At 52.6% G+C, this 26,531-nt stretch overlaps 1 protein-coding gene across 25 annotated transcripts in view; it reads left to right on the top strand.

The window, feature by feature from the left end:
• LOC128081397 (protocadherin gamma-A4-like) overlaps nucleotides 1–26,531 on the top strand; it is a 179,201-nt gene that overhangs the window by 61,871 nt on the left and 90,799 nt on the right. For 3 of the 25 annotated variants that reach the window (XM_052684592.1, XM_052684588.1, XM_052684591.1), the window contains one exon: nucleotides 24,538–25,236. The exons of 16 other annotated variants lie outside the window; for them this stretch is intronic. In XM_052684592.1, the coding sequence (XP_052540552.1) occupies nucleotides 24,538–25,236 (699 nt within the window). Of the gene's footprint in view, nucleotides 1–7,799; nucleotides 9,138–16,532; nucleotides 17,871–24,465; nucleotides 25,237–26,531 lie in introns of those variants that run through there. 6 more of the 25 variants (XM_052684574.1, XM_052684589.1, XM_052684570.1 and 3 more) reach the window with 5 other exon arrangements.

Raw genomic sequence — 26,531 nt, 5'->3', positions numbered from 1 at the left:
CTTTTTTGTTTTCTACTGTTCTTTAGTTTGAGATTATGTGTTTGGTTGTTTTAAGTTACGTGCAGAAGTGCTCAGTGACATAACCTGAGAAGGCTGGGCTCACTTCCTTTTGTTTTATGTCATTGCTGGCTTTGTTTCCAAGGTCTGTTGCTCGGCCTCCATGGCCTGGTATCTTTCAAAGCCTGGAAGATCTGTTGAAATCACAGGACTGGGGGATGAAATGTCCATACGTACCTGGAATATTTTCATCTGTCAGGCCTTCAACAAGCTTCTGTTTCCTTCTGAAGTCATTGGAAAAAAAAAAAAAAGAAAAGCTCTTCCTGCGGTAACAGATGCTGAAATGTTGCATTCTGGCATTGAGGTTATTTTGGTGGGAAAGCTGGAATCTGAGTCTGGTATAGGAATAGGAAATAGTTGAGTCAGTGTGGCTTTGTCAGGGCAGTGGTTTCCTTTCATACCTGGTGCTGGGACTTGTATCGTGTGCATCGTTATGCAGGTTTCCCTGTCCTTAGAGACAATGACAGTCCCCTGAGAACATCGCTTCTGCTTGGTAACTGTATGTAGAGCAGTGCTGTATGGGTAGAATGGCTTGTAATTGCTGCATGCAATCTCAGTAACGGATTCCTTTCTCGCTGTGACCTTGGGATGTGAAGCTCCTTCACAGTCATCTGTGCACATTGAGGCCTGCACTTCCGGGCTGGATGTGGTTCCTGTTTTCCATGTACTGATGGTGCATTTGCCTTTGGAAAAGCATGTGTTGAACTGGAGGGAATCCTTCCTTCCTCTGTGAATGTCTCAGTCACATGAAGACAGACTTTTCTGTGTAAGCAAAATGGCAGAAGGTGAAAGAAAGCTGCATACAGTGTCTGAGAAAGTTGTATGTCAGAAGGACCCAAGAGAAAGAATCTACAGTTCTGTTATTTCTTGTGCCTCCAATATTGAACCAGATTTGTCTGCAGCCTTAGGCTTTGCACTGTTGGCAAGTTTTACTGTCTTCCCAGTGTGCTTATTGCCAAGGATGAGACAGTTCAGAAATGAAATATGAAAGACCCCATGTATAATTTCTGCTTCCTTTAAACTTTTCACAACCATTCTACGCAATAGTCTGATGAGGGAAGACCGTGCACAGGATGGGACATGGTGAAGGAAAGTCTGGGCAACTTCCAAAATAGGCCCACAAGACGAGGCTTCAACTTCTGGTTTCTTAGTTTCTGTGTGCTTCCAGCAGTGAGCCTGCTTTGATTGCTTCCTTACCCTTTGCATTGTTGGTGGAGCTGGATAACATCCCTCCAGCTCATGTGCTGGGTGTGTGTTGAGTGAAAAGGTCTTGAGATGGGCTGTTAGTGACCTCACATATAATTTCTGTTTCTCATTTACTCTTCACAACCTCTCTGCATGATGGTATGTTGAGGGAGGAAATGTGTCCCTATCCACTCCTGACTGGGTCTTAGCACAGGTAGTGGAGATACGGGCTGGGCTGCAGCTCCTTTGAAGCTGTCAGTTAACAACAAAAACTGAAGACAGTCATAGGAGTTTGATTTGGGAACGTCTTGGGGATGCTGTGTGTGCAGAAGTCGTGGAGGAAAGGGAATTATTTGAATGCTGAGTTCACAGGAGACAATGACAGTCCCCTGAGAATATCGCTTCTGCTTGGTAACTGTATGTAGAGCAGTGCTGTATGGGTAGAATGGCTTGTAATTGCTGCATGCAATCTCAGTAATGGATTCCATTCTTGCTGTGACCTTGAGATGTGAAGCTCCTTCGCAGTCATCTGTGCACATTGAGGCCTGCACTTCCGGGCTGGATGTGGTTCCTGTTTTCCGTGTGTGGATGTAAAAGCATGTGTTGCATTTGGAAAAGCGTGTGTTGAGCTGGAGGGAATCTTTCCCTCTTTTGTGAATGTCTCAGTCACATGAAGATAGAATTTTCTCTGTAAGTGAGAAGGAAGCAGAAGATGGATGGCAATTGCATCCAGTGCCTCAGAAACCTGAGAGTCTGAACGACCCCTGAGAAGGGGCTTAACCTACAGTTCTGTTATTTCTTGTGCCTCCAAGAGTGAGCCAGCTCTGACTGCTGCCTTAAACTTTGCACTGATTGCAGATTTTCGTATCTTCCCAATCTGACGTGTGTTTATTGCCTGGGGCGATAGAGCCCTGAAATGATACATTAATGATGCCATGTATCATTTCTCCTTCCCTTTAAACTCTTTGCAAGCTTTCTGTGCACTGATCTGTTGAGGGAAGACCGTGCCATGGATGGGAGATGTTGAAGAAAAGGCCTGGCATCCTCCAAAATAGGCCCATGGGAAGCAACTTGCAGTTTCCTAGTTTCTCTATGTTTCCAACAGTGAGCTTGCTTTGGCTGCCATCTTACCCTTTGCATTGTTGGCAGAGTAGGGGGACGTGCCAAGAGCACATGTTTTGGGTGTATCAGGGGAGGTGTTCTTGAAATGGAATGATAACGACCCTATGTATAACTTGTGCTTTCCATTGAAGCTTTTCACAACCTCTCTGCATGATGTTGAGGGTACAAATGTCCTTGTATCCACCCTTGACACATCTTTGCACATGTAGTGGAAAAATGGGCTGGGCTGCTGCTTCTTTGAAGCTGTTTGTTATCAGCAAATATTGTAGACAATCATAGGAGAATAATTTGGGAAAGTCTTGGGGATGCTGTGTGTGCAGAACTTGTGGAGGAAAGAGGATTGTTTGAATGCTGAGTTCACAGGACTGGAGCAGACTCTGCGAGCAGGTAATTGGTATGGTAAGAGATACGTTGTGGGTTGATCACCTTGTCTCCACGTTGAATGACATTTGCTGACAGTGAAGCAGGAGATCTGAGCCGTGGCTGGTAAGTCTTTCACTTGTCAGATTGGCCTCCCTTGTTGTCAAAGTTTAATGTGGTAGTCAGTGTGGAAGAGAGCCCTCAGCAGACTGGAATAGCTGGCTTAAGTGATTTCAGCAGTCAGGAGAAGGACTTGGATGTGCTGAAGTTTCTTTCAGCTGTCCCTCAATGACGTGCTGTTGGTAGGAGCTGACAGCCTGCTTCCTGTTGGATGTATGCATGGTGCAAGAAGAGGTAGTGAGTGCAGAGCAAGGGTGGTGAGTGGCTGGATTTGAATGTGAGCAGCAGGTGGGTCAGCAATGATGCTGTGTGGGCAATGGTTTGATTTCACAGTTGGTGTCAAGACCTGTAAGATTTATGCACCATTTTTTCCCAGTTTCATTGTCTTGCATGGTAATGGTGATCCTCTGGTGACAAAAGTCGTGTCTTTACGTAGAGTGATGCATATCTGTAGTGGCTTGTACATCTTGTGTGAAACTTCTTGTGTATCTTGATATGACATTGTGATGTAGAGTTTGTTCATAACTGTACTTGTGTTTATAGGCCTTCTGCCCAGGGTGGCTGTGTGCCACGTTTCCCATTTTCTGAACATACTGTATGCCCTTGGAAATGATAAGGTAGCATTGCTAAAACTCCTGACCTTTGAGCAAGTCTCAACAAACACATGAGGCAGGATGCTATGTGTGACAAAACTGGGTCTGAGTGCCTCATAGTTTGCATTGTTGGAGTATTATGGTTATACTGATGTTGGACTTGATGATCTTGACGGCCTTTTGGAACCTGATCAGTTCTGAATCTCTGATTCCGTGGTTTCCTGGCATAATTTGAAGAAGTTCCTATATGAGCTGTATTTAATTTAAAGTTTCATATTTGTTGGAGCTGAGCAGGAGAGTTGGAATCTTTCTGAGAAGTGGAGAATGTTCCCTGAAATGAAATCCTGTACTGTGCAGTTTATGGGAAGAGTTTGGGGCCTTATCAGGAGCTTTAAAACTGATTGGATTCCAGATGTTGTGGGATTGAATTTCAGTGTCCACGGGGATGACCATTATTTCTTCTTGAGGAGTTTCTCAGCTACATTTCTCTTTGATTATTTCCGTGTGCTGATGGACTGATGATAGAATTTCCTGGCCTTATATTCATGTGAATATCTTGAATTTGAAAGAGCAGCAAAAATGGTGGAGTTTTTGTTTATTGGTTGTTCTTGTTTTTGTTCAGTGATGTGTTCCATGTTCTTGAGCCTTGTTCATGTCAGCCACAAGCTGGGTTTTTTGGGAGAGTCAGAGCTAGTGTAGATTGCCAGAGATGTGCAGGTAACTCTTTGCTCTGTTGCTTTTTTATTTCTCTGCTGCCAATGTAAAGCTTAAAAGATTGCAAGGTCGATTGGAATTGTGGAAATGAGGGAGTCGTTTCCATGCTTGGAATGTGTAGAGCTGTCGAGGATAAAACTTGTGTCTGTTTGTCTTCCTACACAGTGCAGTGGCTGAAATGCTCCTGGTGCTGTGTGACGTAAGAGTAGGAATGTGGATGGTGCCCATGATGCTGACAGAGCCAGAGACTTGGGAGTGCTGTGTGTGGCAGGCTGGCTTGGGGTTTGGAAAACTGTTGAGTTAAGGAGGTTCTGTCTGGCTTCTTGAAAGCAAACGTTCTTGTCCAGATTTCCTTTCACATCTGGTGCCAATACCTGCATCTATTTCTGCTATGATTGTGGTTTCTTTACCCTTAGAGGCAACGTCAGTTCCCCCAGAATCTCGCTTTTGGCAAAAGCTGCCTATGTGGAACAGGACTGAGAGGTGAAAGAGACAGAATAGAACTGGAGGCACTGACTTCTGTGATGCTGAAGGCAACAAAGTGCAGAGAGTGTTGTGGGGAAAGATGTTCCCTGCAAACACTGTTCTAGGGCCATACCAGGTCCCATGGGGTGCTGTGATATTACACCTATATGTAAACCTGGATGTATGTCTCTATCGGGACAAGTTTCCTTCACACCAGGTTCTGTGCTGTTTTCTTTGGGTGTATGAGCAGGTATCGTGTTAGAAATTGAAGTGAACTGAAAGCAAGGCCAGAGTTTTCAGCTGCTGCAGTCTCCCACTATGTTAATGTAATAGAGGGAGTTGGTGGGTGCAGAATCCAGCCACTGTTGCAATCAAGAGGTTGTAAAAGGTCATCCACCACTGCACTCATCCACAACATCTCAAAGCCCCGTGGCACTCCATCGACAAGGGGAAGTGGAACAGACTTGTCTGCAGTGCTTTGGCCACCTCTTGTGGGTTGTTCTCATTTCTTGGAGGACTGGAGACACACAGTCTGCTGTCTCAGAGGTCTCGGGGAACTGCTGGCTCCTCTTCTAATCCAGTAAGTGGGAACTACATGGATTGAGAACTCGTCTTCCTGATGTACTGGGGAATGTGCATGGGAGAGTCCCTTCATGGTGTGTTATGGATGCAGGGGAACGGCTGCTGACACTGGAAGGACAACGGAAACCACAAATGCACGTAGCACACTGCTGATGGTACAGGGCTGAAAGCTGAGGAAAGATTATCTGCAGAATGATGGAAAGAATAACCAATGGAGTACTTGGTGGAGAGGCTGCTTCTGCGAATGTGAGGGATTACTTGGAGGTATTTTAAGTTGGAATTCAAAAGAAGATGCTCCTTGGTACATGTTGGAGATTGCCAAGACTACCAAACCCAAGAAGAACTCATTGCTGTCTCCATGATCGTGATGACCTTGAAGAAGAAATAATTGTTTTGTCCCCTTCAGGAAGAGATTGCATACAAAAAGCAAATGAAGATGCTGCTTGAACTGTCAGTGACTTCCAAGTGCTTTGGGAGGTGACTTCTTAAAGCAGATGCAACTATGCCCTGCAGCACAGTCCCCCAGATGGGACAGCTGGAAGTTTGTTTCTTTACATCTAGAAGCAAGAATATCATGTCGAGCCAAGCTACTGGATTGCAGGAGAAGGTTTTTGGGGAAAGTCTCGTGCTCATCTTTGCGTGCTGAAGTATTAGCAGAAGATCATCAGGTACAGAACATGCCCATCTCCTCTGATGCACTTGTGGCAGTGTGGCTACTTGAGACCACGTTGCGAACTGGGGCGGAGGGCTTGTGTTCAATCCCCCCATTTACATGTTGGTCTCATCCCTTGGAGTCTGGAGCACAAAGCCACCCTGTCAGAGGGCTGAAGGTGAGATTGTGGCTCCTGTAAAATCATAGGGCTCCACGCTGCTCATAGGTTGGAAAAGACCTCTGAGGTCATTCATTCCTAGCATTCTCCTACCACCAATATTTCCCCCCTAAACTCTTTGCCTCACTACAAGATGTAAACGTTTCTTGAACATTGATGGTGACTCCACCCCCCTCCCTGGGCAGCCTGTTCCAGCACCTGATTGCTTTCTTTAACAAGTGGTATTTCTTAACATCTGACCTGAATCTCCTGTGGCACAACATGGAGCCTTTCCCTCCAGTCCTACTGCTTGTTGTATGGGAGAAGGGGCTGACTTCCACCTCCCCACAGCCTCCCTTCAGGTAGTGTGAAGAGTTCCTTACAAAACACGATGTTTGTCCCACGCACTCTGTTCAGGATCTCATTGGAGCCAAAGGACAGCTATTCTGTTTTCCAAATTTCTCTGAATTAGAATCCAAGTGAATGTGGTGTCAGTGTCCCCAGACACGTGGGCTCTCTCAAATGGACAGATGATGGTGTATGAATCAAGGAAGTAGATACAAGGAAGCTTACGTAACTATGAAGGAGAGCTATGGTTTGGTTTGGAAACTCCATTTCCTGCTGTAGTTGGATATGTGCATGGCACGTGACATCGCTTTCATGTGCGTCATAGAGAGAATGCAATGATTTTGTCAGGGCTGTTGACACTGAAAGTATAGAAATGACAAATATTTGTAGACTTCATGGCACACACAGTGCTGGAAAGGTGAGGAGCATTGCTTTCAGGAAAAATTGCAAGAACGGTCATTGGATTTCCCGATGGAGATAGTTCTTCTGAAAAAGAAAAAAAAAAAAAAAAAAAAAAAAAAAACAACAAAAAACAAAAACAGGAGATAAGACTCAGAAGTCTTTAGAGAAGGAATAAAGCTTCTCCTTAATCGGTGTTAGAAATAACGAACTAGAGGGGAATTCCGTCCTTTCGCTCTGACCAGACCCTGCCTTAAAAATAGAAGCAATATGTTTTATCATTGAAGACCGCAAAGACTGGAAGAAGCGGAGTGCACAAAGCGTTATTTCCGTGTTGCGGCGGCAGAGGCAGCGGCGTTGCTCGGTGGAGCCGTGCGTGCAGTGCCGGGCGTCGGCTGCGGGCGCCGCTGTTCACCGCGGAGGAGAGGAAGGAGCGGAGCGCTGCAGGCAGCCCCGCCCGCTGCGGCCCGGCTCGCTCGCTCGCTCGCTGGCTGTGTCGGCGTCCGGGCGGCTGCGAGCGGCCCCTTGGTGCGGAGCGGTGCTGCAGCGAGGCGGAGGGGCGGCGGGAGCGGTCGGCAGCGGACGCCGAGCCGGAACCGGAGCCGGAGAAGGCGGGAGAGAATTGGCAGAAGAAGAAGTCGGAGTGGGAGCGGCGCGTGAGCTGCGGTGGTTCGTTGTCGGCGGGTCCGTGCGGGAGATGTGCGCGGCGAGAGAAGGGCGGTGGTGCCGGAGGCAGCGGGCGCTGCTGTGGTGCGTGTTGTTGGCAGCGTGGGAGGCGGCGTGGGGGCAGCTGCGCTACTCGGTGCCCGAGGAGCTGCCCAAGGGCTCGTTCGTGGGCGACGTGGCCGAGGAGCTGGCGCTGGAGCCGGCGGCGCTGGGCGGGCGCGGCGCCCGCGTGGTGTCCCAAGGCAGGACGCAGTATTTCGCTCTGCATGCGAGCAGCGGCCACTTGGTGACGGCCGAGAGGATCGACAGGGAGCAGCTGTGCCGTTTGCAGGAGAAATGCGTGCTGCGCTGCGAGCTGATCGTGGACGGCGAAATGAAGGTTTATGCAATCGAAGTGGAAATCACGGACATTAATGACAACTCTCCCACGTTCGAGGAATCAGAAAAAGAACTGAGAATTAGTGAAACAACAGCTGTTGGATCAAGGTTTCTACTAGCGGAGGCTCACGACCCGGACGTGGGTGCGAATTCCCTGCAGAGCTACGCGCTGAGCGGCGACGAGCACTTCTCGCTGTCGGTGCAGGCGGGAGGCGACGGCGAGAAGCGTCCCGAGCTGGTGCTGGCGAAGGCGCTGGACCGGGAGGAGGCGGCGTTTCACGAGCTGCTGCTGAGGGCGAGCGACGGCGGCGATCCGTCGCGGACGGGCACGGCGCGCATCCGCGTGGCTGTGCTGGACGCCAACGACAACGCGCCCGCGTTCAGCCAGGCGGTGTACACGGTGCGAGTGGCCGAGGACGTGCCCGTGGGCTCCACGCTGCTCAGCGTCACCGCCACCGACCCCGACGACGGAACCAATGGAAACGTGAAATATTCGCTGAGAAAACAGACAAAAGTAGTAACGGAATTCTTTCACCTGGAACCCGACACAGGAGCGATCCGGCTGGTGAGGAACCTGGACTACGAGGAAGGTGATTCATACGAACTCGAAGTACAAGCACGAGACGGAGGGGAACTATTCGACACGGCGAAGGTGTCGATCTCGGTGACGGACGTGAACGACAACGCGCCCGAGATTTGGGTGCGTTCGGCGCTGAGCGAGATCTCGGAGGACGCGGCGCCGGGGACGGTGGTGGCGCTGTTGCACGTGCAGGACCGCGACTCGGGCGCGAACGGGGAGGTGCGGTGCAGCCTGGGCGAGAGCGTGCCGTTCCGTCTGGAGCGGGCGCTGGACGACTACTACAGCGTGGTGACGGCGCGGGAGCTGGACCGCGAGCGGGCGTCGGAGTACAACGTGACGGTGCGGGCGGCAGACGGCGGGTCGCCGGCGCTGCGGAGCGGCGCGGTGCTGGCGCTGCGGGTGCTGGACGTGAACGACAACGCGCCGGTGTTCGCGGAGGCGCGCTACAGCGCCCGTGTGGCGGAGAACAACGCGGAGGGCGCGCTGGTGCTGAGGGTGCGCGCGTGGGACGCGGACTGGGGTCAGAACGCGCGCGTGCGCTACGGGCTGCGGGAGGGGCGTGTGCGGGGCGCGCCGCTGTCGTCGTACGTGTCGGTGCAGGCGGAGACGGGCGCGCTGTACGCGCTGCGCTCGTTCGACTACGAGGAGGTGCGCGAGGTGGAGCTGTGGGTGCGGGCGGAGGACGGCGGCTCGCCGCCGCTGAGCAGCAACGTGTCGGTGCGGCTGCTGATCGCGGACGAGAACGACAACGCGCCGCAGGTGCTGTACCCGCCGGCGGCGGCGATGCCGGGTGCGGGCTCGGGTGCGGGCGCGTGGAGCTGGGCGGGCGTGGAGCTGGCGCCGCGGTCGGCGGAGCCCGGCGCGCTGGTGGCCAAGGTGGTGGCGGTGGACGCGGACGCGGGGCAGAACGCGTGGCTGTCGTACGAGCTGGCCAAGGCGACGGAGCCGGGGCTGTTCCGCGTGGGGCTGCACAGCGGCGAGGTGCGCACGGCGCGCTCGCCGCTGGCCCGCGACGCGGCCCGGCACAGCCTGGTGGTGGTGGTGAAGGACCGGGGCCGGCCGGCGCTGTCGGCCACGGCCACGCTGACGGTGGTGCTGGCCGAGAGCGTGGCCGAGCTGCTGTCGGAGCTGGGCAGCGCGGCGGCGCCGGCCGAGCCCGCGCTCGGCCTGACGCGCTGGCTGGTGCTGGCCGTGGCGGCCGTGTCGTGCCTCTTGGTGGCCTCGCTGCTGCTGCTGCTGGCGCTGCGCCTGCGGCGCCGGCGGCTTTCGCGGCCGCCCGCGGCGCCTTCGGCCGGCGGCGCGTGGCGCGGCGTGCCGGCCTCGCACTTCGTGGGCATCGACGGCGTCCGCGCCTTCCTGCGCTCCTACTCGCACGACGTGTCGCTCACCGCCGACTCGCGCAAGAGCCAGCCGCGCTGCGCGGGCGGCAGCTGCTGCGACACGCTCCCGGCCCGGCCGCCGCCCGACGAGGCCGCGCCGCCGCGCGGGGAAGACGCTGCCGCGCACCGCGCCGCCGAGCCCGACGCCCTCACGGTGAGTGCTGCCACCGCGCCGCCTCCACACTGCCTCCTTTCCTCCTCACTTACTTCTTCCTCTCAGTCTTGCCTCTGTGCCGTATGGCGTTTCCCCTCCTTGCCCCAGGTTTCCTTTGTTTGAGTGGCTGTTGGCAGTACAAGTCTCCTCTTATCCCTGAAGTGAACTCTTTTTTACTCTCGACGTTCCCAAAATGCACAGACTTTTGATCGTTCCATCCCCAATACTGCCAGAGGTTATTTCTGTTTCTCCCCTGAGGAATGACCTCATTTTCTGTTGGAATTCAGTATCAGTATACACTTTTCATTTCTAGCAGCATGTTTGATCATCAGTGTGTGTGCTGAATTGACTGTACAAATCTTCTTTTGACGGTGTCAATTTATGTTTTTTCACAGTGAAACACCATCTTTGCAGCTGGTAGTTTTTGCCAATTGGTTTGGGATCCTGTGTGTGAGTGGCTCGTGAGGAAAAGTAAGGATGTGTTTGACTGTTTCTATTTTTTCAATATCCTGATGACCTGATAAGAATAAATCTGGGCGTATCTTTGCTAGCACATGCTGTGGCATTTGACTGAGCTGGGTTTTATCATTTGAATGTCCAGTTTCATGAGGCTTGGGTGGATGCAAGACTGTTCACTGCAGTGACAGTGCTGTTCACCGCTTTGTTAGATTCAGAATTTTTGCCCTGGTTTCTCTTCAGATGCTGAAGGAGGGTCTCAGTGAAGCTGATAATACATTCAAGAGTGGGATATCACTTATAAATGTCCAATGGAGGAGCTGTTTGCATTCTTGCCTTGAATGTTCGAAGTTGTCAGTAGGAAGCATTTTATATTCTTATGTTCCTGTGAAATGCTGCTGAATGAGGTGTTGTTCATGATCAACTTAGTGCCCAATGCTGTTACCGTTGATGATGCAACTGAAGTGTGTGAGTGTTGGGAGAAGGTGAGAGGCTGGGCTGGTACCTAGGATATAGATAGTTAGCGTGGTTTTGAGATGGGTGCATTTTGATTTCATAGGTGGTGCAAAGCTCTGTGCTGTTTCCACTGCATTTCTCAATTGTGTGTCATTAGAGGCAACAATATCTGCCTGGGAACGGGTTGTTCCTCAAAACTGTGTGGAATAATTCTGTAGAGCTAGAACAGCATATAATGGCAGTGTGAATCCTCATTTAACCTTCTCTAGTTTCCTGTATCCCTGTGATGTGCATTTCCTTCACTGTGATTTTTGTGTCTTCAGCCCTGTACTTCCTGAATGGTTGTGGTTCACGATTTCTATTTCTGGCCAATGCTCTTACGCTGCAAAATGAGAGTGTTGTATTACAGGGAATTCCTCCTTCCTTTCACAAGGTCTTAATCAGCAGTAGACAACCTTTTCTGTTTGGGGTAAAAGAAAGAAGATTAGAGAGGATGTCTTGTAGATTATCAGAATTACCTTCTAAAACAGGCCAACAAGGAGAGACTTCAACTTATGATTTCTTTATTTCTGTGTGCTTCCAACCATGAGTTTGTTTTGACTGCCACCTTGCTCTTTGCGTTGTTGGCAGGGCTGGATGACTTCCCAGTAGCACATGTGCTGGGTGTGTTGGGTGTGATGGTCTTGAAACAGGAGGTTAATGGCCCTATATCTAATGTCTGCTTTACATTCAAACTCTTCTCATACTCTCTGCATGATGATATGTTGAGGGAAGCAATGTCCCTGTATGCACCCCTGTCATGGTATTTGTGCACGTAGTACAGTAACCGGTTGAACTGCTGGTCCTTGGAGCTGTTTGTTATCAACAAACATTCAAGAGAATCTCAGGAGTGTCATTTGGAAATGGCTTGAGGATGTTGCATCTGAAGAACTCGTGGAGGAAAGTGGTTTGTTTGAACCTTGACCTCACGGATGAGGACGTTCACGGAATGGATGAGACTATGCTAGAAGGCAGTTGTCAGGAGAAAAGCCACTTTGTTGGTTCGTCACCTGACAGTGTTTCTTTGTTTGTTGTTGAAGGTTAAATTAGTCTACAATGTGGAAGAGAGGCCTCAATGAAGTGGGTGACCTGATGTGCGTGTTTACAGCTGTCTTGAAAAGGACTTGGATAGGCTTATGTTTCCTTCAGCTGTCACTGAATGACGTGCTGCTGCTAGGAGCTGACAGACTGCTTTGTGTTGTGTGTCTCGTCGGTGCAAGGGAAGGTTGTGAATGCAGGGCGAGGATGGTGAGTGGCTGGATTTGAATGTGGACAGAAGGTGTGTCAGCAATCATGTTGTGTGGACAACGCTTTGTATTCGTGGTTGGTGACTACACTTGTAGAATGTATGAAGCACTTTTTCCCAGTTTCAATGTCTTGCATGGTAATGATAATTCTCTGATCATTAGATTTGTCTCTGTATGTTGAATGATAATGCAGATCTCTAATGGCTTATTGTGTGAAACCTCTCATTTATCTAGATATGACATCATGCTGTGGATTTTCTTCGTAGCTGTATTTGTGTTTGTAGGCCTTCTTCCTATGTAGCTTTGTTCCCTGTTTCCCTTGTTCTGGACAAAGTATATGCATTTGGAAATGATAAGGCTGTATTTTCAAATCTCCTGGCTTCCTTGAGCTAGTCTCCAGAAACACATAAAGTCAGCATGTTGTGTGTGGCATTCAGACTGAATCCCTCATGGAATGTGTTGTCTGAATTAGGGTAGTCTGGTTAGGTTGAGGCTGGGCTTGGTGATTTTGCAGGTCTTTTCCAACCTGAGCAATTCTGATTCGATGGTTTCCTGAAATAATTTGAAATATTTCTCATATTAACTCCTTTTCATTTAAAGTTTCATAATCATGGGAGAAGAGCAGGAGAATTGGAAGTTTTCTGAGAAGTGGTGAATTTTTCCTGAAATAAAATCCTCCAGCTGGTGCTTTAGGGGAAGAGTTTATGGCCCTACTTGCAGCTTAAAAAAACTGTTTAGATTCCAAAAGTTGTGGGATTGAATTTTAGTGTCCACAGAGAAGACCATTATTCCTTCTTGAGGAGTTTCTCAGCCACTTTTGTCTTTGAATGCTTCCATGTGCTGCTTGACTGATGACAGCATTTCTTGGCCTTATGTCCAAGTACTTACACTGTGTTCCAAAAAGCAGCAAAAATGGTGTGTGGATTTTTTATTTGTTTTTGTTTAGTAACGTTTTATATGTTCATAAGCCACACAGTAGCTGGGTATTTCAGGAGAGCCAGAGCTGGTGTGTGATGGCAGAGATGTGCGGGTAATTCTTTGCTCTCTTTTTTATTCCTCAGCTCTAGAAGTAAACCTTACAGGATTGGAAGGTACATCAGAATTACAGAAATGAGGGAGTCATTTCCATATTTTGAATGCGTAGAGCTGTGAGGGGTAAAACTTGTGTATGTTTCTCTTTCAAAGCAATGTCACTGAATGAAACGCTCCTGTCATCGCCTGACAAAAGTGGGAATGCTGGTGCTGTCCTTGGCGCTGACAGAGTCAACGTCTTCAGAGTGCAGTGAGTGAGAGCTTGGCTTAGAGTTTGGAACATAGCTGGGGTAAGGAAGCTCTGTCTGGCTTCTGGAAAGCAAGCCTTCTTGTCTGGATTTCCTTTCACATCTGGTGCCAATGCCTCCATCTATTTCTGCTATCATGGTTTCTTTGTCCTTAGAGTCAGCGTTAGTTCCCCCAGAATCCTGCATTTGGCAGAAGTTGTGTGTGTGGAACAGGCCTGAGAAGATAGAATGCAGCTGGAGGCACTGACTTCTGTGGAGTTCAAGGCAATGAAGAGTGAAAGAGTGTTGGAGGTTGGGTTGGAAGATGTTTCCTGAAAGCACTGATCTTTAGCCATACCAGATCCCGTGTAGTGTTGTCATATTACCCCTGCGTGTTCACCTGGATGTGTGTCACTGAAGGGCATGGTTTCCTTCACACCAAATGCCACGGTGTTTTCTTCTGATGTGTGAGCAGGTATCTGGTTTGAAAGTGAAGTGAAAGCAAGGCCAGAATTTTCAGGTGTTCCAGTCTCCAAGATTGCTGACATACTAGATGGATCGGATGGGTGCAGACGGCCCAAAGAATGGCAGAAATTATTTCTCTGTCATTTTTTGTGTAGATGTTCACTTGTACAAGTCTTCCAAAGGCTAGAGATTATTCTTTTTGCAACGCTGACATAGAGATCACAGATCACAGAGATTTGGCAGTTCAAGAGCATCAAGTCTGCCCTTGAAACTGGAAGATTGATGGGTCAGCAGCCTGTATGCCTGTATGAAGTTTTGATTGCTAGTATTGGGTCAAGGTTAGTGTCTATGTCATTAGGTTCCTTTCTTGCAAGGTTGTGGTGATCGTGAATGACTGCCTTCTTTGTATGAGCCAACAACCAGTCCAACAGGATGTAAAATCATGACATATGAAGATTCAACTCCAGTTTTCATTGACTAAAAGCTCATTCTAAGGCAAAATTGTGTCAATGAAATTACACACTGCAGCAGTGCCCCTCACAATGAACAGCTTTATAATTAGAATTGTAAACATTTGAAATGACTGAGCTACTTCTCTGCAGGAAGGAGTTTTCTAGAACACAACCATGCTCCTCTACCCATGGTTGCAATTAGGAGGTAGCAAAAAGTCATTCAGCACTGCATACATTCTTGAAGTCTCAGAGCCCTGTGGCATGCTGATTACACAGGAAATGCTGCAAACTTCTGTGCAGTGCTCAAGTACACTTCATGCTGGTTGTTCACAGTTCTTGGAAGACTGAAGGCCCAGAGCCTGCCATCCCAGAAGGCTCAGGAGAACTGCTGGCTGCATGTCTAAGATTAAGAAGGAGAAACTGCACAGACTGGGAGCTCCTACTCATGATGCACTGGAGAATGTGAATGGGAGATTCTCTGTGCAGCGTGCCCTGGATACAGGGGAACAGTTTTTGAAGGCTGCTGACATTGAAACAACAACAGAAACCACAAGTGAATGGAGTTCGTGGTGCAGAGGCTGATTCTGCAAAAATTAGGTAATACTCAGAAGTATTTAGAGTTGGAACTGAAAGTACAGATTCTCCTTGTTACGTGTTAGAAATGACACCCAAGTTTACCACATTTCCATATCCATGATCACGATGGCCTTGAAGAAAGAAGAAATTGTTTTGTCTCCTCTAAGAAGGGATTTGTTAACAAAAAGCAAACGAAGATGCAGCTTGAACTGTCCGCTGGACGTTTGTTTCTTTACATATAGATGCAGCAATGCCATGTAGAGCCAAGCCTCTGCCTTGCAGGAAAAATATTTCTGGAGAACACAACTGTGCTCTTCTACCCATTGTCCAATCAAGTGGTGAGAGAAAATCGTCAGGCATTGAATATTCCCATCACCTCTGCTCTACCCGTGGCACACTGGCTGCTCGGGAACTTGTTACAAACTGATGTGGAGAGCTTGTGGCCAATCACAGCATTTATGGGGAGGACTGAGGAGAGCTGCTGACTTGAGCACCATGGCAGGGAGGAATGGTTTGATTTGGGAACTCCACTTTCTGGTATGAACACGGCACATGAAATCCCTTCCCTGTGTGAGAGGAAGGAAGTGTGGTAGTTTCCTAACGGCAGTTGTCATGGAAGTAATAGAAAAGCAGAATGTGAGCAGTACACAAATTATGAAAGATGTGTGGAAAACTTTGTAGCATCAGCGACTGCAAGAAGAATCAGTGGACACCTGAAGGGAGACCGTCCTTGTGCCAAAAGGAGTTAACATTCGGAAGTGTAAAGAGACAGAATAAATGACAAAGACTCACCGTGGTGTGAGTAAGAAATAACGGACGGAAGGGAAATCTGTGCCGCTGTCGGCAGCGAGTAGCACGAACAAGACGTCTGTCGTGTCAGTGGAGTCGAGATCGACTGGGTGAAGGGGAAAGTAAAAGAATATTCCGAAAACGCGGAGGGAGCGCAGCGTGCCGGGTTGTGCCGGGCGGCGGTTGCGGCGGCAGAGGCAGCGGCGTTGCTCGGTGGAGCCGTGCGTGCAGTGCCGGGCGTCGGCTGCGGGCGCCGCTGTTCACCGCGGAGGAGAGGAAGGAGCGGAGCGCTGCAGGCAGCCCCGCCCGCTGCGGCCCGGCTCGCTCGCTCGCTCGCTGGCTGTGTCGGCGTCCGGGCGGCTGCGAGCGGCCCCTTGGTGCGGAGCGGTGCTGCAGCGAGGCGGAGGGGCGGCGGGAGCGGTCGGCAGCGGACGCCGAGCCGGAGCCGCAGAGGAAGGAAAGAGAGAAGAGGAATCAGAAGTCGGAGCGACGCAGAAGCAGCGATCGTGAGGTGGCGGCGGTTCGGTGCGGGAGATGTGCGCGGCGAGAGAAGGGCGGTGGTGCCGGAGGCAGCGGGCGCTGCTGTGGTGCGTGTTGTTGGCGGCGTGGGAGGCGGCGTGGGGGCAGCTGCGCTACTCGGTGCCCGAGGAGCTGCCCAAGGGCTCGTTCGTGGGCGACGTGGCCGAGGAGCTGGCGCTGGAGCCGGCGGCGCTCGGCGGGCGCGGCGCCCGCGTGGTGTCCCAAGGCAGGACGCAGTATTTCGCTCTGCATGCGAGCAGCGGCCACTTGGTGACGGCCGAGAGGATCGACAGGGAGCAGCTGTGCCGTTTGCAGGAGAAATGCGTGCTGCGCTGCGAGCTGATCGTGGACGGCGAGATGAAGGTTTATGCAATCGAAGTGGAAATCACAGACATTAATGACAATGCACCCAGCTTTCGAGAGGCAGAAATGGATCTGAGAATGAGCGAGACGACAGTCCGGGGATCGAGGTTTCTTCTATCTACGGCTCACGACCCGGACGTGGGTGTGAATTCCCTGCAGAGCTACGCGCTGAGCGGCGACGAGCACTTCTCGCTGTCGGTGCAGGCGGGAGGCGACGGCGAGAAGCGTCCCGAGCTGGTGCTGGCGAAGGCGCTGGACCGGGAGGAGGCGGCGTTTCACGAGCTGCTGCTGAGGGCGAGCGACGGCGGCGATCCGTCGCGGACGGGCACGGCGCGCATCCGCGTGGCTGTGCTGGACGCCAACGACAACGCGCCCGCGTTCAGCCAGGCGGTGTACACGGTGCGAGTGGCCGAGGACGTGCCCGTGGGCTCCACGCTGCTCAGCGTCACCGCCACCGACCCCGACGACGGAACCAATGGAGACGTGAAGTATTCGATAAAGATAGCTACAGAAATGACACTTGAAATCTTCCACCTGGAACCCGACACAGGAGCAATGACGCTGGTGCGGAATCTGGACTTCGAGGAACAGGACTCTTACGAGATTCTCGTTCAGGCTCACGACGGTGGTGCCCTATCTGACACGGCGAAGGTGTCGATCTCGGTGACGGACGTGAACGACAACGCGCCCGAGATTTGGGTGCGTTCGGCGCTGAGCGAGATCTCGGAGGACGCGGCGCCGGGGACGGTGGTGGCGCTGTTGCACGTGCAGGACCGCGACTCGGGCGCGAACGGGGAGGTGCGGTGCAGCCTGGGCGAGAGCGTGCCGTTCCGTCTGGAGCGGGCGCTGGACGACTACTACAGCGTGGTGACGGCGCGGGAGCTGGACCGCGAGCGGGCGTCGGAGTACAACGTGACGGTGCGGGCGGCAGACGGCGGGTCGCCGGCGCTGCGGAGCGGCGCGGTGCTGGCGCTGCGGGTGCTGGACGTGAACGACAACGCGCCGGTGTTCGCGGAGGCGCGCTACAGCGCCCGTGTGGCGGAGAACAACGCGGAGGGCGCGCTGGTGCTGAGGGTGCGCGCGTGGGACGCGGACTGGGGTCAGAACGCGCGCGTGCGCTACGGGCTGCGGGAGGGGCGTGTGCGGGGCGCGCCGCTGTCGTCGTACGTGTCGGTGCAGGCGGAGACGGGCGCGCTGTACGCGCTGCGCTCGTTCGACTACGAGGAGGTGCGCGAGGTGGAGCTGTGGGTGCGGGCGGAGGACGGCGGCTCGCCGCCGCTGAGCAGCAACGTGTCGGTGCGGCTGCTGATCGCGGACGAGAACGACAACGCGCCGCAGGTGCTGTACCCGCCGGCGGCGGCGGTGCCGGGTGCGGGTGCGGGCTCGGGTGCGGGCGCGTGGAGCTGGGCGGGCGTGGAGCTGGCGCCGCGGTCGGCGGAGCCCGGCGCGCTGGTGGCCAAGGTGGTGGCGGTGGACGCGGACGCGGGGCAGAACGCGTGGCTGTCGTACGAGCTGGCCAAGGCGACGGAGCCGGGGCTGTTCCGCGTGGGGCTGCACAGCGGCGAGGTGCGCACGGCGCGCTCGCCGCTGGCCCGCGACGCGGCCCGGCACAGCCTGGTGGTGGTGGTGAAGGACCGGGGCCGGCCGGCGCTGTCGGCCACGGCCACGCTGACGGTGGTGCTGGCCGAGAGCGTGGCCGAGCTGCTGTCGGAGCTGGGCAGCGCGGCGGCGCCGGCCGAGCCCGCGCTCGGCCTGACGCGCTGGCTGGTGCTGGCCGTGGCGGCCGTGTCGTGCCTCTTGGTGGCCTCGCTGCTGCTGCTGCTGGCGCTGCGCCTGCGGCGCCGGCGGCTTTCGCGGCCGCCCGCGGCGCCTTCGGCCGGCGGCGCGTGGCGCGGCGTGCCGGCCTCGCACTTCGTGGGCATCGACGGCGTCCGCGCCTTCCTGCGCTCCTACTCGCACGACGTGTCGCTCACCGCCGACTCGCGCAAGAGCCAGCCGCGCTGCGCGGGCGGCAGCTGCTGCGACACGCTCCCGGCCCGGCCGCCGCCCGACGAGGCCGCGCCGCCGCGCGGGGAAGACGCTGCCGCGCACCGCGCCGCCGAGCCCGACGCCCTCACGGTGAGTGCTGCCACCGCGCCGCCTCCACACTGCCTCCTTTCCTCCTCACTTACTTCTTCCTCTCAGTCTTGCCTCTGTGCCGTATGGCGTTTCCCCTCCTTGCCCCAGGTTTCCTTTGTTTGAGTGGCTGTTGGCAGTACAAGTCTCCTCTTGTCCCTGAAGTGAACTCTTTTTTTACTCTTGACTTTCCCAAAATGCACAGACTTTTGGTCGTTCCATCCCCAATACCGCCAGAGGTTGTTTCTGTCTCTGCCTGAGTAACGACTTAATTTTTAGTTGGAGTTCAGTATCAATATACACTTTTCATTTCTAGCAGTGTGTTTGATCATCAGTGTGTGTGCTGAATTGACTGTACAAATCTTCCTTTGGCGATGTCAGTTAGTGTGTTTTCACGATGAAACACCATCCTTACAGCTGGTAGTTTTTGCCAATTGGTTTGGGATCCTGTGTTTGAATGGCTTGTGGGGAAAGCAGGGGATGTGTTTTGCTGTTTCTTGGCCTTTTGTCAATGTTTTGATGACCTCATACAAATAGATCTTGGTGTATCTGTGCTAACGCATTCTATGGCATCTGCAATAGTAGGGTTTTGTCACTTTAATGTTTAGTTTCATAATGTTTGGGCTGATGCAAGAGTGATGTCTCTGCAGTGACAATGCTGTTCATTACTTCGGTACATTCAATCTTTTTTGGTTGTTTCTTTTCAGTTCATAAAGACTGATCTCAGTGTAGTTGGTAACCTATTGAGGACTGGTATGTCACTGATGAATGACCAATGGGAGATCAGTTTCCATACCTGCCTTGAGTTTTTAAAGCTGTCAGGCTGTAAGTAGGATTTTGTTATACTTAGGTTTCTGTAAATTGTCACTGAGTGAAATGTGGCTGTTCATTGTAAGTTAGTGCCACGTGCCACATGCTGTTACAGTTGATGGTGACAGTGAAGTCTGTGAATGGTGAGAAAGGAGAGCGAGAGACTGGTGTCTTACCTAGGAAAAAGGTAGTTGGAGTGGTGCTGAGATGAGAACGGTTTGATTTCAGAGCTGGTGCAAAGGTCTCTGCTGTTTACACGACAATCCTCATTTTGCAGTCTTTGGAGGCAGTGATATGGTTTGTGGGACAATTCTTTAGAGCTAGAATGGCACACATTGGCAGTATGAAAGCTCGTTTATCCATCTCTAGTTTCCTGCATCCCTGTGATGTAGTTCTCTTTTATTGTGGTTTTCACTTGTTCGTGCCTCAACATCCTGGATGGCTGTGGTTCACGTTTTCCATTTCTGGCCAATGTTTTTACTTTGGGAAATGCAATTATTACAGGAAATTCTTCATTCCTTTGACAGGGTCTGAATCAGCTGTAGACAGAAGTTTCTCTGTGAATAAAAAGGAAGCAGAATATCTCAGAGGCATTAAGTTCCAAAATAATCTCACGAAGGGAGACTTCAACTTCTGGTTGCTTTATTTCTGTTTGCTTCCAACCATGGGTTTGCTTTGACTGCCACCTTACGCTTTGCGTCGTTGGCAGGGCTGGATAATTTCCCAATAGCTCATGTGCTGGGTGTGTTGGAGGAGTTCTTGAAACAGAACGTTAATGACCCTATATTTCATTTCTACTGAACATTTGAACTCCTTACAACTTATCTGCATGATAATGTAGTGAAGGAAAAAATGTCCTTATATGCATCCCTGACATGGTGTTGTTACACACGTTAGAGAAACAGGCTGGGCTGCTGTTCCTTTGAAGCTGTTTGTTATGAAAACATACTGAAAACAATCATAGGAGTATTATTTAGGAACGGTGGGAAGATGCTCTTTCTGATGAGGTGCTGGAGGAGAGAGGATTGTTTCACCTGTGACCACATAGAAATGGAGCAGAGTTTGCTGGAGTCTAATCTGTATGGCAGGAGTCACTTTGTGGGTCCATCCTTTCACCTTCATGTTGAATAGCATTTGCCAAAATTCTAGAACAAGATCTGAAGAGTCTTAGGTCTTGTTTCACTTGTCAGTTTTGCCTTTTTTTTTCTTATATGCATACAGCTGTAAGGAGAAGGACTTGGATATGCTTGAGTTTCCTTGAACTGTCACTGAACGACATGCTCTTGCTAGGAGCCAAAATATTGCTTAAAGTTGGATAAATCCATGGTGGAAGTAAAGGCTGTGAATGCAACCAGGATGGTGAGTGGCTGGATTTGAATGTGGGCAGCAGTTGGGTCAGCTGTGTTGTTGTGTGTTGTGTTTGACTTCATTGTTGCTGTCAAGCCCTGAAGTATGTATGCACTATTTTATCCCAGTTTCGACATATTGCTTGGTAATGGTAACCATCTGATGACAAAATTTGTCTCTGTATTTTGGATGGTAATGCCTGTCTCTAATGGCTTCTGAATTTTGTGTGAAACCTCTCATGTATCTAGATGTGACGTTGTGATGGAGAGTTTCTTAATAGCTGTAATTCTGTTCATAGGGCTTTGTTCCCAGGGAGGCTGTGATCACATTTCTCATTTTCTGGACAGAGCAGATGCATTTGGACATGGAACAGCACTGCTGCAGAAACTTCCTTGCAAGTCACAACAAACACAAGAGGACAGAATGTTTTGTTTGACAAAACTGAGACTGAACCCCTCATGGTTTGAGTTGTTAGGGTGGTCTGGTTACTTTGAGGGTGGGTGTGATAATTTTGAAGACCTCTGCCCTGAGCAATTGTATGACTCTATGGCTTCTTAAAATAATTTGTACAAGTTCCTGTGTTAACTCTTTTTCGTATCCATAGGAGATGAGCTGGAGAGTTGGAAACTTTCTGAGAAGTGGTGAATTTTTCCTAAAATGAAATCCTCCACTGTGTGGTTTAGTGGAAGAGTTCAGGGCCTTACCTGCACCTTAAAAACTATTCCAGATGTTGTGGGATTGAATTTTAGTGTCCACGGAGAAGACCTTTATTCCTTTTTGAGGTGTTTCTCAGCCACGTTTCTCTTTGAATGCTTCCCTGTGATGCTTCACTGATGAAGCATTTCCTGGCCTTATGTCCATGTATGTCTGTTGAATTGGAAGAAGTTGTAAAAATGGCGTTGTATTTATTTTCTTTTTAGTAATGTGTTGTCTGTTCTTGTGCCACCAACTGGGAGTTTCAGAAGAGCCAGAGGTGGTGTGGAATGGCAGAGATGAGTGGGAAACTCTTTGCTCTCTTCCTTTTTAATTTCTCTGCTGTAGACATAAAGCTGAAAAGATTGGAAGATCCATTAGGATTGTGGAATGGAGGGAGTCGTTTCCATACTTTGATTGTGTAGAGCTGGAAAGGCTGAGACTTGGATATATTCCTGTCTCAAGACAACGTCAGGGAGTGAAATGCTCCTGGTGTTGTCTGACAGAAAGCAGGAATGTGGATGCTGTCCTGGTGCTGACCAGGTCAGAGGCTTCAGAGTGTGTTGAGTGTGAGCTTGGCTTAGAGTGTGAAAAATTGTTGGGTTAAGGAGGCTCTGTCTGGCCTCCTGAAAGCAAACCTTCTTGTCTTGATTTCCTTTCACATCTGGTAGCAGTGCCTGCAACGATTTCTGCTACAATCCTGGTTTCTTTGTCCTTAGAGTCAGCATTGGTTCCTGCAGTATCAAGTGATTGGTTAAAAGTGCATATGTAGAACAGGCCTGAGAAGGGAAAGAGATAGAATGCAGCTGGATGCATTGACTTCTGTGATGCTGAAGTCCAGGAAGAGCATAAGAGTGTTGTGGAGGAAGATGTTCCCTGCAAACACTGATCTGGGGACGTAGCAGGTTCCATATATTGCTGTCCAATTTCACCTGCATGTACATCTGGATACATGTCTCTGATGGGATGAAGCTTTCTTCACACTGAGTGCCATGGCGTTTTCTTCCTATCTGTATGTAGATATCTTGGTAGAAATTGAGGAGAAATGAAAGCAAGTCCGGAGTTTTCAAGTATTCCAGTCTCCAAGTGTGCAGACATTCAAGAGAGATCTGGTGACTGCAGATGGCCCAGAATGGCAGAAATTATTTCTGTGTCACCTTTGTGTAGGTGCTCACTTGCACATATATCTTATTTGTCCAAAGGCTGGAGATGATTGTTCTTGCAACACAGACATAGAGTTCACAGGCAGTACAAGAGCATCAAGTCTGCCCTTGAATCAGGAGGATTGATGGGTGAGCAGTGCTTGTGGCTGTAACAAGATTTGATTGCTAGTATTGTGTCCAGGTTTGTGCCTGTTTCACTGAGTCCCTTTCCTTCAACTTCATGACATTCAAGAATGACAGTCCCCTTTGTACAAGCCTTCAACCAATCCCACTGGCTGTAAAATCATGACATATGAAGATGCAAGATTGATTTTCATTAACTTCTGAGTGCTCATTTTAAGGCAAAGCTGTGTCAATGAAAGTACACGGTACAGCAGGTCATCGGGACCATCAGTTTCTTAGTAATTAGAATTGTAAACATTTGAAATGACTGAGCTACTTCTTTGCAGGAAGGAGTTTTCTAGAACACAGCCATGCTCCTCTACCTATGGTTGCAATTAGGAGGTAGCAAAAGGTCATTCAGCACTGCATACATTCTTGAAGTCTCAGAGCCCTGTGGCATGCTGATTACACAGGAAATGCTGCAAACTTCTGTGCAGTGCTCAAGTACACTTCATGCTGGTTGTTCACAGTTCTTGGAAGACTGCAGGCCCAGAGCCTGCCATCCCAGAAGGCTCAGGAGAACTGCTGGCTCCATATCTGAGATTAAGAAGGAGAAACTGCACAGACTGGGAGCTCCTACTCATGATGCACTGGAGAATGTGAATGGGAGATTCTCTGTGCAGCGTGCCCTGGATACAGGGGAACAGTATTTGAAGGCTGCTGACATTAAAACAACAGAAACCACAAGTGAATGGAGTTCGTGGTGCAGAGGCCAATTCTGCAAAAATTAGATAATGCTCAGAAGTATTTAGAGTGGGAACTGAAAGTACAGATTCTCCTTGTTACGTGTTAGAAATGACACCCAAGTTTACCACATTTCCATATCCACGATCACGATGGCCTTGAAGAAAGAAGAAATTGTTTTGTCTCCTCTAAGAAGGGATTTGTTAACAAAAAGCAAATGAAGATGCTGCTTGAACTGTCCGCTGGACGTTTGTTTCTTTACATATAGATGCAGCAATGCCATGTAGAGCCAAGCCTCTGCCTTGCAGGAAAAATGTTTCTGGAGAACATAACTGTGCTCTTCTACCCATTGTCCATTGTCGGTGGAGCCGTGCGTGCAGTGCCGGGCGTCGGCTGCGGGCGCCGCTGTTCACCGCGGAGGAGAGGAAGGAGCGGAGCGCTGCAGGCAGCCCCGCCCGCTGCGGCCCGGCTCGCTCGCTCGCTCGCTGGCTGTGTCGGCGTCCGGGCGGCTGCGAGCGGCCCCTTGGTGCGGAGCGGTGCTGCAGCGAGGCGGAGGGGCGGCGGGAGCGGTCGGCAGCGGACGCCGAGCCGGAGCCGCAGAGGAAGGAAAGAGAGAAGAGGAATCAGAAGTCGGAGCGACGCAGAAGCAGCGATCGTGAGGTGGCGGCGGTTCGGTGCGGGAGATGTGCGCGGCGAGAGAAGGGCGGTGGTGCCGGAGGCAGCGGGCGCTGCTGTGGTGCGTGTTGTTGGCGGCGTGGGAGGCGGCGTGGGGGCAGCTGCGCTACTCGGTGCCCGAGGAGCTGCCCAAGGGCTCGTTCGTGGGCGACGTGGCCGAGGAGCTGGCGCTGGAGCCGGCGGCGCTCGGCGGGCGCGGCGCCCGCGTGGTGTCCCAAGGCAGGACGCAGTATTTCGCTCTGCATGCGAGCAGCGGCCACTTGGTGACGGCCGAGAGGATCGACAGGGAGCAGCTGTGCGAGAGCGAACCCCATTGCGTGCTGCGCTGCGAGCTGATCGTGGAGGGCGAGATGAAGGTTTATGCAATCGAAGTGGAAATCACGGACATTAATGACAATGCACCCAGATTTCGTGAGGAAGAAGTGGAGTTGAGAATGACTGAGGCGATAACCCCTGGGTCACGTTTTCCATTACGTGTCGCTCACGACCCGGACGTGGGTGCGAATTCCCTGCAGAGCTACGCGCTGAGCGGCGACGAGCACTTCTCGCTGTCGGTGCAGGCGGGAGGCGACGGCGAGAAGCGTCCCGAGCTGGTGCTGGCGAAGGCGCTGGACCGGGAGGAGGCGGCGTTTCACGAGCTGCTGCTGAGGGCGAGCGACGGCGGCGATCCGTCGCGGACGGGCACGGCGCGCATCCGCGTGGCTGTGCTGGACGCCAACGACAACGCGCCCGCGTTCAGCCAGGCGGTGTACACGGTGCGAGTGGCCGAGGACGTGCCCGTGGGCTCCACGCTGCTCAGCGTCACCGCCACCGACCCCGACGAAGGAACCAATGGAGACGTGAAGTATTCACTGAATAAAATTACTGACAAAGCTTTGAAGATTTTCCAACTTGATCGTAATACCGGAGCGATTAAGTTGGTGAGGAACCTGGACTTCGAGGAAGCCGAGTCTTATGAACTGGAAGTACAGGCTCGCGATGGTGGGGAACTTTTCGACACGGCGAAGGTGTCGATCTCGGTGACGGACGTGAACGACAACGCGCCCGAGATTTGGGTGCGTTCGGCGCTGAGCGAGATCTCGGAGGACGCGGCGCCGGGGACGGTGGTGGCGCTGTTGCACGTGCAGGACCGCGACTCGGGCGCGAACGGGGAGGTGCGGTGCAGCCTGGGCGAGAGCGTGCCGTTCCGTCTGGAGCGGGCGCTGGACGACTACTACAGCGTGGTGACGGCGCGGGAGCTGGACCGCGAGCGGGCGTCGGAGTACAACGTGACGGTGCGGGCGGCGGACGGCGGGTCGCCGGCGCTGCGGAGCGGCGCGGTGCTGGCGCTGCGGGTGCTGGACGTGAACGACAACGCGCCGGTGTTCGCGGAGGCGCGCTACAGCGCCCGTGTGGCGGAGAACAACGCGGAGGGCGCGCTGGTGCTGACGGTGCGCGCGTGGGACGCGGACTGGGGTCAGAACGCGCGCGTGCGCTACGGGCTGCGGGAGGGGCGTGTGCGGGGCGCGCCGCTGTCGTCGTACGTGTCGGTGCAGGCGGAGACGGGCGCGCTGTACGCGCTGCGCTCGTTCGACTACGAGGAGGTGCGCGAGGTGGAGCTGTGGGTGCGGGCGGAGGACGGCGGCTCGCCGCCGCTGAGCAGCAACGTGTCGGTGCGGCTGCTGATCGCGGACGAGAACGACAACGCGCCGCAGGTGCTGTACCCGCCGGCGGCGGCGGTGCCGGGTGCGGGTGCGGGCTCGGGTGCGGGCGCGTGGAGCTGGGCGGGCGTGGAGCTGGCGCCGCGGTCGGCGGAGCCCGGCGCGCTGGTGGCCAAGGTGGTGGCGGTGGACGCGGACGCGGGGCAGAACGCGTGGCTGTCGTACGAGCTGGCCAAGGCGACGGAGCCGGGGCTGTTCCGCGTGGGGCTGCACAGCGGCGAGGTGCGCACGGCGCGCTCGCCGCTGGCCCGCGACGCGGCCCGGCACAGCCTGGTGGTGGTGGTGAAGGACCGGGGCCGGCCGGCGCTGTCGGCCACGGCCACGCTGACGGTGGTGCTGGCCGAGAGCGTGGCCGAGCTGCTGTCGGAGCTGGGCAGCGCGGCGGCGCCGGCCGAGCCCGCGCTCGGCCTGACGCGCTGGCTGGTGCTGGCCGTGGCGGCCGTGTCGTGCCTCTTGGTGGCCTCGCTGCTGCTGCTGCTGGCGCTGCGCCTGCGGCGCCGGCGGCTTTCGCGGCCGCCCGCGGCGCCTTCGGCCGGCGGCGCGTGGCGCGGCGTGCCGGCCTCGCACTTCGTGGGCATCGACGGCGTCCGCGCCTTCCTGCGCTCCTACTCGCACGACGTGTCGCTCACCGCCGACTCGCGCAAGAGCCA

The sequence above is a fragment of the Tympanuchus pallidicinctus genome, unplaced genomic scaffold (assembly GCF_026119805.1).
Source record: "Tympanuchus pallidicinctus isolate F22 unplaced genomic scaffold, pur_lepc_1.0 scaffold21, whole genome shotgun sequence".
NCBI lineage: Eukaryota > Metazoa > Chordata > Aves > Galliformes > Phasianidae > Tympanuchus > Tympanuchus pallidicinctus.
This window is presented reverse-complemented; position numbering and strand designations above follow the sequence as displayed.